Source organism: Crassostrea angulata, chromosome 1 (genome assembly GCF_025612915.1).
Source record: "Crassostrea angulata isolate pt1a10 chromosome 1, ASM2561291v2, whole genome shotgun sequence".
NCBI lineage: Eukaryota > Metazoa > Mollusca > Bivalvia > Ostreida > Ostreidae > Magallana > Magallana angulata.
Genome location: NC_069111.1, coordinates 57,297,408 through 57,309,472, shown reverse-complemented (window position 1 = coordinate 57,309,472; position 12,065 = coordinate 57,297,408). Strand labels below are relative to the sequence as shown.

The window sequence follows — 12,065 nt, the reverse complement described above, 5'->3', positions numbered from 1 at the left end:
GACTCACTTCTTCAACTACTGTGCCAGACGCAACCACCACCACAGTAGGCAGCACGGAGTCTTCCACTAGCGAGACTACCACTGCTGGCCTGACAACCACTGGTGCACAAAGCAGTACCACAACTGAAGCAAGTACCACGAGCGCTACTGAGGCCACAAGCACAACAGCGGCAGATACCACAACAACAACAGCTGAAAGTACTACAAGTGAGGCTAGCACATCTACCTCTGGACTCACTTCTTCAACTACTGTGCCAGACGCAACCACCACCACAGTAGGCAGCACGGAGTCTTCCACTAGCGAGACTACCACTGCTGGCCTGACAACCACCGGTGCACAAAGCAGTACCACAACTGAAGCAAGTACCACGAGCGCTACTGAGGCCACAAGCACAACAGCTGCAGATACCACAACAACAACAGCTGAAAGTACTACAGGTGAGGCTAGCACATCCACCTCTGGACTCACTTCTTCAACTACTGTGCCAGACGCAACCACCACCACAGTAGGCAGCACGGAGTCTTCCACTAGCGAGACTACCACTGCTGGCCTGACAACCACCGGTGCACAAAGCAGTACCACAACTGAAGCAAGTAACACGAACGCTACTGAGGCCACAAGCACAACAGCTGCAGATACCACAACAACAACAGCTGAAAGTACTACAAATGAGGCTAGCACATCTACCTCTGGACTCACTTCTTCAACTACTGTGCCAGACGCAACCACCACCACAGTAGGCAGCACGGAGTCTTCCACTAGCGAGACTACCACTGCTGGCCTGACAACCACTGGTGCACAAAGCAGTACCACAACTGAAGCAAGTACCACGAGCGCTACTGAGGCCACAAGCACAACAGCGGCAGATACCACAACAACAACAGCTGAAAGTACTACAAGTGAGGCTAGCACATCTACCTCTGGACTCACTTCTTCAACTACTGTGCCAGACGCAACCACCACCACAGTAGGCAGCACGGAGTCTTCCACTAGCGAGACTACCACTGCTGGCCTGACAACCACCGGTGCACAAAGCAGTACCACAACTGAAGCAAGTACCACGAGCGCTACTGAGGCCACAAGCACAACAGCTGCAGATACCACAACAACAACAGCTGAAAGTACTACAGGTGAGGCTAGCACATCCACCTCTGGACTCTCTTCTTCAACTACTGTGCCAGACGCAACCACCACCACAGTAGGCAGCACGGAGTCTTCCACTAGCGAGTCTACCACTGCTGGCCTGACAACCACCGGTGCACAAAGCAGTACCACAACTGAAGCAAGTACCACGAGCGCTACTGAGGCCACAAGCACAACAGCTGCAGATACCACAACAACAACAGCTGAAAGTACTACAAGTGAGGCTAGCACATCCACCTCTGGACTCACTTCTTCAACTACTGTGCCAGACGCAACCACCACCACATTAGGCAGCACGGAGTCTTCCACTAGCGAGACTACCACTGCTGGCCTGACAACCACCGGTGCACAAAGCAGTTCCACAACTGAAGCAAGTACCACGAGCGCTACTGAGGCCATAAGCACAACAGCTGCAGATACCACAACAACAACAGCTGAAAGTACTACAAGTGAGACTAGCACATCCACCTCTGGACTCACTTCTTCAACTACTGTGCCAGACGCAACCACCACCACAGTAGGCAGCACGGAGTCTTCCACTAGCGAGACTACCACTGCTGGCCTGACAACCACTGGTGCACAAAGCAGTACCACAACTGAAGCAAGTACCACGAGCGCTACTGAGGCCACAAGCACAACAGCGGCAGATACCACAACAACAACAGCTGAAAGTACTACAAGTGAGGCTAGCACATCTACCTCTGGACTCACTTCTTCAACTACTGTGCCAGACGCAACCACCACCACAGTAGGCAGCACGGAGTCTTCCACTAGCGAGACTACCACTGCTGGCCTGACAACCACCGGTGCACAAAGCAGTACCACAACTGAAGCAAGTACCACGAGCGCTACTGAGGCCACAAGCACAACAGCTGCAGATACCACAACAACAACAGCTGAAAGTACTACAAGTGAGGCTAGCACATCCACCTCTGGACTCACTTCTTCAACTACTGTGCCAGACGCAACCACCACCACAGTAGGCAGCACGGAGTCTTCCACTAGCGAGACTACCACTGCTGGCCCGACAACCACCGGTGCACAAAGCAGTACCACAACTGAAGCAAGTACCACGAGCGCTACTGAGGCCACAAGCACAACAGCTGCAGATACCACAACAACAACAGCTGAAACTACTACAAGTGAGGCTAGCACATCCACCTCTGGACTCACTTCTTCAACTACTGTGCCAGACGCAACCACCACCACAGTAGGCAGCACGGAGTCTTCCACTAGCGAGACTACCACTGCTGGCCTGACAACCACCGGTGCACAAAGCAGTACCACAACTGAAGCAAATACCACGAGCGCTACTGAGGCCACAAGCACAACAGCTGCAGATACCACAACAACAACAGCTGAAAGTACTACAGGTGAGGCTAGCACATCCACCTCTGGACTCTCTTCTTCAACTACTGTGCCAGACGCAACCACCACCACAGTAGGCAGCACGGAGTCTTCCACTAGCGAGTCTACCACTGCTGGCCTGCCAACCACCGGTGCACAAAGCAGTACCACAACTGAAGCAAGTACCACGAGCGCTACTGAGGCCACAAGCACAACAGCTCCAGATACCACAACAACAACAGCTGAAAGTACTACACGTGAGGCTAGCACATCCACCTCTGGACTCACTTCTTCAACTACTGTGCCAGACGCAACCACCACCACATTAGGCAGCACGGAGTCTTCCACTAGCGAGACTACCACTGCTGGCCTGACAACCACTGGTGCACAAAGCAGTTCCACAACTGAAGCAAGTACCACGAGCGCTACTGAGGCCATAAGCACAACAGCTGCTGATACCACAACAACAACAGCTGAAAGTACTACAAGTGAGACTAGCACATCCCCCTCTGGACTCATTTCTTCAACTACTGTGCCAGACGCAACCACCACCACAGTAGGCAGCACGGAGTCTTCCACTAGCGAGACTACCACTGCTGGCCTGACAACCACCGGTGCACAAAGCAGTACCACAACTGAAGCAAGTACCACGAGCGCTACTGAGGCCACAAGCACAACAGCTGCAAAAAATACAACAGCAGAGTGTATGTGTATATTATACTTTTGCATAGAATTATATGTTAAATGAATTCATAATAGAATGCTGTATCGATTAAGCTCGGAAACTGATTTGGATGCTTTTATAACATTAGGGAAGTTTAAGGCCGTTTTTATGATGTTTAAAAAAATTTTACGTTTTAAATTTGGTGTTTAAAATTACTTCTGCAAAGGCCCACCACTCATAAACGTCTACAGACGACAGTCTGAAATTGGATTAGTTCAACGGCGTTAAGCGAAGTTGTCTCAGTACCATAGCGTGATGTCGAAGTCGTGCTTGCGCTACAGCTTGTTTTGAAAAATTTGACCCAGCGACGGTGTGTTGTGTAAAGTTTTGTTTCTGCCATGGCATGGTATCGAGGTCGCGCTAGCGCAAAGACGTGTTGTCAAGACAATACAATATATAAAGTTGTTTTAGCACCAACATTTTTGTTGAAGTGTCGTTATCGCAACGGCATCTTTTCCGAAGTTGTGTCAGCACCATGGCATGTTGTGCGATGTTATTTTACGGTGATGGCGGATTGTCGAAGTCGTGTAGTGCGACGGCATGCTGCCTAGGTTTTGTCAGCACAAGAGCACGTCGTTTTAGAATGATCTAATATACACCAAAAAATTATCACCTAGATTCCAATCAATCTTGTTTGAAGTTTACTCTTACCGACATAGAGTGCTAAATGAAGTGTAAAACAAGTTTAAACTTTAGCCAACATAAAAATAGTCTAAGAATCTAATGTTTTATTGAATTATTCCTGCAAACAAAGAAAAGGTAGTTATTGGACATAGTTTCTGCTTATTTGTCATATAAAATTCATGCGAAAATCTCGTTCACTAAAAGACAAGAAAATAATTGTTATCTATCTAGAACTATTAAACCATATCGAAAACTGTTAAGTAGAAATTACATGTATAATTACGTCTGCTGGAAAAGCAAAAGTGGTCTGGCAATTTCAAATAAATGAACAATCATAAAACCATGTTACTCATTTATAACAAGGTTTTCTGATAAAGGTCTGCATTGCGTTCATGTTATCTGGATGTATGTTATGAACACATTAATTCCTATTTTATTCGGAAAAAAAAATAATTTTTCAAGTTTCATTCTATCTTGCTTAAACATCCCTAACAATAAAAATTGATCCGTTAACGTGGATACTCTCAATATTAGATCTGCTCTATCACGTCCCTAGCGTTGGTCTTTTGTTTTTTTGGAACAAAACTGATTTGATAGAAAAAGGGTCGTTTAAAATTTGATCGCTTCGTTTTCTGCTGATTTCTATTTTCTTGCTAAAAAAACGTGATTTTATATGTAATTTTTGTCATGATGCGGGAATAATATCATGAATCATGAATGGAATATCATTGTAACGAGTCACGTATCGGCATGACACTGGTCAGATATACTAGGGTTGATACGTTGCCGTTCGATTTTGGATAACTTATTATAACTATTCATAATATACATGTATGTAATTCAAATTGAAATCAGTTCATGTATATTTTTTTCTGTAATAACGGAATATAAAAAAGTTCAATTCAATACAGCAAATTCTCTATGAAGTAAATATAAAAGTGAATCCAAAAAAAGATATTCATAGACTTTAATTTTGTATATGTAAACCTGCTTTAATTTAAAGATGTTCTTATCAACGTGCGTTATAGAATTATCGTCTTTTGATTTTAGTTTTTACCACTGTTATTTCTACGGACCGCAGCTTGTCTAGCTCTACAGAAAGTATAACTACAATCTCAAATACTTTGACAACGACGGATCCATACATCTCTACAAGCTCAAGACGTAAGTTTTTTTTAAAGAAATTCATAGCATTTATTTGTTACTCTTTTAAAGACACTGATATTTCAGAGTTTATTAGCAGAAAGTGAAATTAGTTGAATAGTTGGTACACGCCTATCTTCCATGTGCAATTAAACTTCTAAGCTTCTATGATGTTTTATTATGTGTCATCTTAAATTTTTTGAATGCCTTTATAGTGTAGAAATGTGTATCCTACACTGGTTAACTTCGAGAAATCATCGAGTTGTCAATCCTTTAACCTACTTGTCTAAAAACATTTGACATTGACATTTGAATACTTTCCAAAAGTAATCAAAACAATGAATGTAACTCAGTATACAATGAAGATGTTCAAAATAAGTCAAAAATAATTTTAGTATGCTAAAGACAATATTTCCGAAAAAAAAATTAATTTGTCAGGTCCCTCTCCACTTAATATTGTTCAAATGAAAATACATGATAGAATGAATGCCCCCCCCCCTTTCCAGATTAGAAATTTAAGGTTTGTCGGAATGCTGGAACTGTAGAAAGTATTGTTTTATTCTACCGGTCTTAAGAAAAATCTTAACAGCAGTCACTATATCCCCCAAGGACAAGGTAAGTGATGTCTTAAAGTTAGGAAAAAGTTATGGCGTTTCCTAAATTTAGGATAGCTTTCAGAAACAGACTTAAGACTAAGACATACCCTAAGATGTATTTAGGACACACCATAGTCCTATGCTAGCTTCGTGAACATGCTTGCTGATTTGTTGAAATATTCATGACATGAATACATTGCCATCTACTATTTATTTGGCAACGAGTTTGATATTCATATACAAATTGACAAAAAAACATCAAATGTTTACGAGTGCAAAAAACTTACACAGTATCAAGTCATCTCTTATGAATTTAATGTAATATAATTCGTTCCAAGTAATATAATAGAAATTTTATTTGGTTTGAACAAACGATATCAACAATGGCTATCAAACTTTAACAAATTAATCATTAACTAAACATGCAAATTTTTATTTTAAAGCAAAATTTATCATTTTTTTTATCAATTTTACCGAAGTATATGCAAAAATGCAATTACTTGCATGCCTTAAATATTGATAATTCAGAAAGTTATATAAACATTCATACAACAGCCGAAACAACAAATAACGATACAGAATCCACCTCTGAAATCACTTTTAAAACTACTATGCCAGACGCAATCACCACCACAGTAAGCAGCACGGAGTCATCTACAAAAGAAACTACCACTGCTGGTCTGACAACAACCGGTGCACAAAGCAGTACTGCAACTGAAGCAAGAACCACGAACGCTACTGAGGCCACAAGCATAACAGATGCAGTCGCCACAACAACAACAGCTGAAACTACTGCAAGTGGGGATAGCACGCCTACCTCTGGACTCACTTCTTCAACTTCTGTGACAGACGCAACCACCACCACAGTAGGCAGCACGGAGTCGTCCACTAGCGAGACAACCACTGCTGGCCTGACAACCACCGGTGCACAAAGCAGTACCACAACTGAAGCAAGTACCACGAGCGCTACTGAGGCCACAAGCACAACAGCTCCAGATACCACAACAACAGCAGCTGAAACTACTACAAGTGAGGCTAGCACATCCACCTCTGGACTCACTTCTTCAACTACTGTGCCAGACGCAACCACCACCACAGTAGGCAGCACGGAGTCTTCCACTAGCGAGACTACCACTGCTGGCCTGACAACCACCGGTGCACAAAGCAGTACCACAACTGAAGCAAGTACCACGAGCGCTACTGAGGCCACAAGCACAACAGCTGCAGATACCACAACAACAACAGCTGAAAGTACTACAAGTGAGGCTAGCACATCCACCTCTGGACTCACTTCTTCAACTACTGTGCCAGACGCAACCACCACCACAGTAGGCAGCACGGAGTCTTCCACTAGCGAGACTACCACTGCTGGCCTGACAACCACCGGTGCACAAAGCAGTACCACGAGCGCTACTGAGGCCACAAGCACAACAGCTGCAGATACCACAACAACAACAGCTGAAAGTACTACAAGTGAGGCTTGCACATCCACCTCTGGACTCACTTCTTCAACTACTGTGCCAGACGCAACCACCACCACAGTAGGCAGCACGGAGTCTTCCACTAGCGAGACTACCACTGCTGGCCTGACAACCACCGGTGCACAAAGCAGTACCACAACTGAAGCAAGTACCACGAGCGCTACTGAGGCCACAAGCACAACAGCTCCAGATACCACAACAACAACAGCTGAAAGTACTACAAGTGAGGCTAGCACATCCACCTCTGGACTCACTTCTTCAACTACTGTGCCAGACGCAACCACCACCACAGTAGGCAGCACGGAGTCTTCCACTAGCGAGACTACCACTGCTGGCCTGACAACCACCGGTGCACAAAGCAGTACTACAACTGAAGCAAGTACCACGAGCGCTACTGAGGCCACAAGCACAACAGCTCCAGATACCACAACAACAACAGCTGAAACTACTACAAGTGAGGCTAGCACATCCACGTCTGGACTCACTTCTTCAACTACTGTGCCAGACGCAACCACCACCACAGTAGGCAGCACGGAGTCTTCCACTAGCGAGACTACCACTGCTGGCCTGACAATCACCGGTGCACAAAGCAGTACCACAACTGAAGCAAGTACCATGAGCTCTAATGAGGCCACAAGCACAACAGCTGCAGATACCACAACAACAACAGCTGAAAGTACTACAAGTGAGGCTAGCACATCCACCTCTGGACTCACTTCTTCAACTAATGTGCCAGACGCAACCACCACCACAGTAGGCAGCACGGAGTCTTCCACTAGCGAGACTACCACTGCTGGCCTGACAACCACCGGTGCACAAAGCAGTACCACAACTGAAGCAAGTACCACGAGCGCTAATGAGGCCACAAGCACAACAGCTGCAGATACCACAACAACAACAGCTGAAAGTACTACAAGTGAGGCTAGCACATCCACCTCTGGACTCACTTCTTCAACTACTGTGCCAGACGCAACCACCACCACAGTAGGCAGCACGGAGTCTTCCACTAGCGAGACTACCACTGCTGGCCTGACAATCACCGGTGCACAAAGCAGTACCACAACTGAAGCAAGTACCACGAGCGCTAATGAGGCCACAAGCACAACAGCTGCAGATACCACAACAACAACAGCTGAAAGTACTACAAGTGAGGCTAGCACATCCACGTCTGGACTCACTTCTTCAACTACTGTGCCAGACGCAACCACCACCACAGTAGGCAGCACGGAGTCTTCCACTAGCGAGACTACCACTGATGGCCTGACAACCACCGGTGCACAAAGCAGTACCACAAGCGCTACTGAGGCCACAAGGACAACAGCTGCAGACACCACAACAACAACAGCTGAAAGTACTACAAGTGAGGCTAGCACATCCACCTCTGGACTCACTTCTTCAACTACTGTGCCAGACGCAACCACCACCACAGTAGGCAGCACGGAGTCTTCCACTAGCGAGACTACCACTGCTGGCCTGACAACCACCGGTGCACAAAGCAGTACCACAACTGAAGCAAGTACCACGAGCGCTACTGAGGCCACAAGCACAACAGCTCCAGATACCACAACAACAACAGCTGAAAGTACTACAAGTGAGGCTAGCACATCCACCTCTGGACTCACTTCTTCAACTACTGTGCCAGACGCAACCACCACCACAGTAGGCAGCACGGAGTCTTCCACTAGCGAGACTACCACTGCTGGCCTGACAACCACCGGTGCACAAAGCAGTACTACAACTGAAGCAAGTACCACGAGCGCTACTGAGGCCACAAGCACAACAGCTCCAGATACCACAACAACAACAGCTGAAACTACTACAAGTGAGGCTAGCACATCCACGTCTGGACTCACTTCTTCAACTACTGTGCCAGACGCAACCACCACCACAGTAGGCAGCACGGAGTCTTCCACTAGCGAGACTACCACTGCTGGCCTGACAATCACCGGTGCACAAAGCAGTACCACAACTGAAGCAAGTACCATGAGCTCTAATGAGGCCACAAGCACAACAGCTGCAGATACCACAACAACAACAGCTGAAAGTACTACAAGTGAGGCTAGCACATCCACCTCTGGACTAACTTCTTCAACTAATGTGCCAGACGCAACCACCACCACAGTAGGCAGCACGGAGTCTTCCACTAGCGAGACTACCACTGCTGGCCTGACAACCACCGGTGCACAAAGCAGTACCACAACTGAAGCAAATACCACGAGCGCTAATGAGGCCACAAGCACAACAGCTGCAGATACCACAACAACAACAGCTGAAAGTACTACAAGTGAGGCTAGCACATCCACGTCTGGACTCACTTCTTCAACTACTGTGCCAGACGCAACCACCACCACAGTAGGCAGCACGGAGTCTTCCACTAGCGAGACTACCACTGATGGCCTGACAATCACCGGTGCACAAAGCAGTACCACAACTGAAGCAAGTACCACGAGCGCTAATGAGGCCACAAGCACAACAGCTGCAGATACCACAACAACAACAGCTGAAAGTAATACAAGTGAGGCTAGCACATCCACCTCTGGACTCACTTCTTCAACTACTGTGCCAGACGCAACCACCACCACAGTAGGCAGCACGGAGTCTTCCACTAGCGAGACTACCACTGCTGGCCTGACAACCACCGGTGCACAAAGCAGTACCACAACTGAAGCAAGAACCACGAGCGCTACTGAGGCCACAAGCACAACAGCTGTAGATACCACAACAACAACAGCTGAAAGTACTACTAGTGAGGCTAGCACATCCACCTCTGGACTAACTTCTTCAACTAATGTGCCAGACGCAACAACCACCACCGTAAGCAGCACGGAGTCTTCCACTAGCGAGACTACCACTGCTGGCCTGACAACCACCGGTGCACAAAGCAGTACCACAACTGAAGCAAGAACCACGATCGCTAATGAGGCCACAAGCACAACAGCTGCAGATACCACAAAAACAACAGCTGAAAGTACTACAAGTGAGGCTAGCACATCCACCTCTGGACTCACTTCTTCAACTAATGTGCCAGACGCAACCCCAACCACAGTAGGCAGCACGGAGTCTTCCACTAGCGAGACTACCACTGCTGGCCTGACAACCACCGGTGCACAAAGCAGTACCACAACTGAAGCAAGTACCACGAGCGCTACTGAGGCCACAAGCACAACAGCTGCAGATACCACAACAACAACAGCTGAAAGTACTACAAGTGAGGCTAGCACATCCACCTCTGGACTCACTTCTTCAACTACTGTGCCAGACGCAACCACCACCACAGTAGGCAGCACGGAGTCTTTCACTAGCGAGACTACCACTGCTGGCCTGACAACCACCGGTGCACAAAGCAGTACTACAACTGAAGCAAGTACCACGAGCGCTACTGAGGCCACAAGCACAACAGCTCCAGATACCACAACAACAACAGCTGAAAGTACTACAAGTGAGGCTAGCACATCCACCTCTGGACTAACTTCTTCAACTACTGTGCCAGACGCAACCACCACCACAGTAGGCAGCACGGAGTCTTCCACTAGCGAGACTACCACTGCTGGTCTAACAACCACCGGTTCACAAAGCAGTACCACAACTGAAGCAAGTACCACGAGCGCTACTGAGGCCACAAGCACAACAGCGGCAGATACCACAACAACAACAGCTGAAAGTTCTACAAGTGAGGCTAGCACATCCACCTCTGGACTCACTTCTTCAACTACTGTGCCAGACGCAACCACCACCACAGTAGGCAGCACGGAGTCTTCCAATAGAGACACTACCACTGCTGACCTGACAACCAACGGTGCACAAAGCAGTACTACAACTGAAGCAAGTACCACGAGCGCTACTGAGGCCACAAGCACAACAGCTGCAGATACCACAACAACAACAGCTGAAAGTACTACAAGTGAGGCTAGCACATCCACCTCTGAACTCACTTCTTCAACTACTGTGCCAGACGCAACCACCACCACAGTAGGCAGCACGGAGTCTTCCACTAGCGAGACTACCACTGCTGACCTGACAACCACCGGTGCACAAAGCAGTACCTCAACTGACACAAGTACCACAAGTGCTACTGAGGCCTCAAGTAAAACAGTTGCAAGAAATACAACAGCAGAGTGTATGTGTATATTATACTTTTGCATAGAATTATATGTGAAATGAATTCATAATAGATTGCTGTATCGGTTAAGCTCGGAAACTGATTTAGATGCTTTTATAACATTAGGGAAGTTTAAGGCCTTTTTTATGATGTTTAAAAAATTTTTACGTTTTAAATTTGGTGTTTAAAATTACTTCTGCAAAGGCCCACCACTCATAAACGTCTACAGACGACAGTCTGAAATTGGATTAGTTCAACGGCGTTAAGCGAAGTTGTCTCAGTACCATAGCGTGATGTCGAAGTCGTGCTTGCGCTACAGCTTGTTTTGAAAAATTTGACCCAGCGACGGTGTGTTGTGTAAAGTTTTGTTTCTGCCATGGCATGGTATCGAGGTCGCGCTAGCGCAAAGACGTGTTGTCAAGACAATTCAATATATAAAGTTGTTTTAGCACCAACATTTTTGTTGAAGTGTCGTTATCGCAACGGCATCTTTTCCGAAGTTGTGTCAGCACCATGGCATGTTGTGCGATGTTATTTTACGGTGATGGCGGATTGTCGAAGTCGTGTAGTGCGACGGCATGCTGCCTAGGTTTTGTCAGCACAAGAGCACGTCGTTTTAGAATGATCTAATATACACCAAAAAATTATCACCTAGATTCCAATCAATCTTGTTTGAAGTTTACTCTTTCCGACATAGAGTGCTAAATGAAGTGTAAAACAAGTTTAAACTTTAGAAAACATAAAAATAGTCTAAGAATTTTTTATTGAATAATTCCTGCAAACAAAGAAAAGGTAGTTATTAGACAGAGTTTCTGCTTATAAATTTCATGCGAAAATCTCGTTCACTAAAAGACAAGAAAATAATTGTTATCTATCTAGAACTATTAAACCATATCGAAAACTGTTA

General features: G+C 46.1%; 2 protein-coding genes across 3 annotated transcripts in view; both read left to right on the top strand.

Annotated features, from left to right (window-relative positions):
- Positions 1-3,126: 3,126 nt before the first annotated feature.
- LOC128172377 (uncharacterized) overlaps positions 3,127-12,065 on the top strand; it is a 51,600-nt gene continuing 42,661 nt past the window's right edge. For both annotated transcript variants that reach the window (XM_052838179.1, XM_052838171.1), the window contains exons 1-2: positions 3,127-3,195; positions 4,890-5,003. The gene's annotated coding sequence lies outside the window, so the exon portion shown is untranslated. The remainder of the gene's footprint in view (positions 3,196-4,889; positions 5,004-12,065) is intronic.
- Positions 6,190-9,899, top strand: LOC128193136 (mucin-5AC-like). Its single transcript, XM_052866415.1, has 3 exons — positions 6,190-6,461; positions 7,110-8,021; positions 9,857-9,899. The coding sequence occupies exons 1-3, from the start codon at positions 6,190-6,192 to the stop codon at positions 9,897-9,899; spliced, it is 1,227 nt and encodes a 408-aa protein (XP_052722375.1).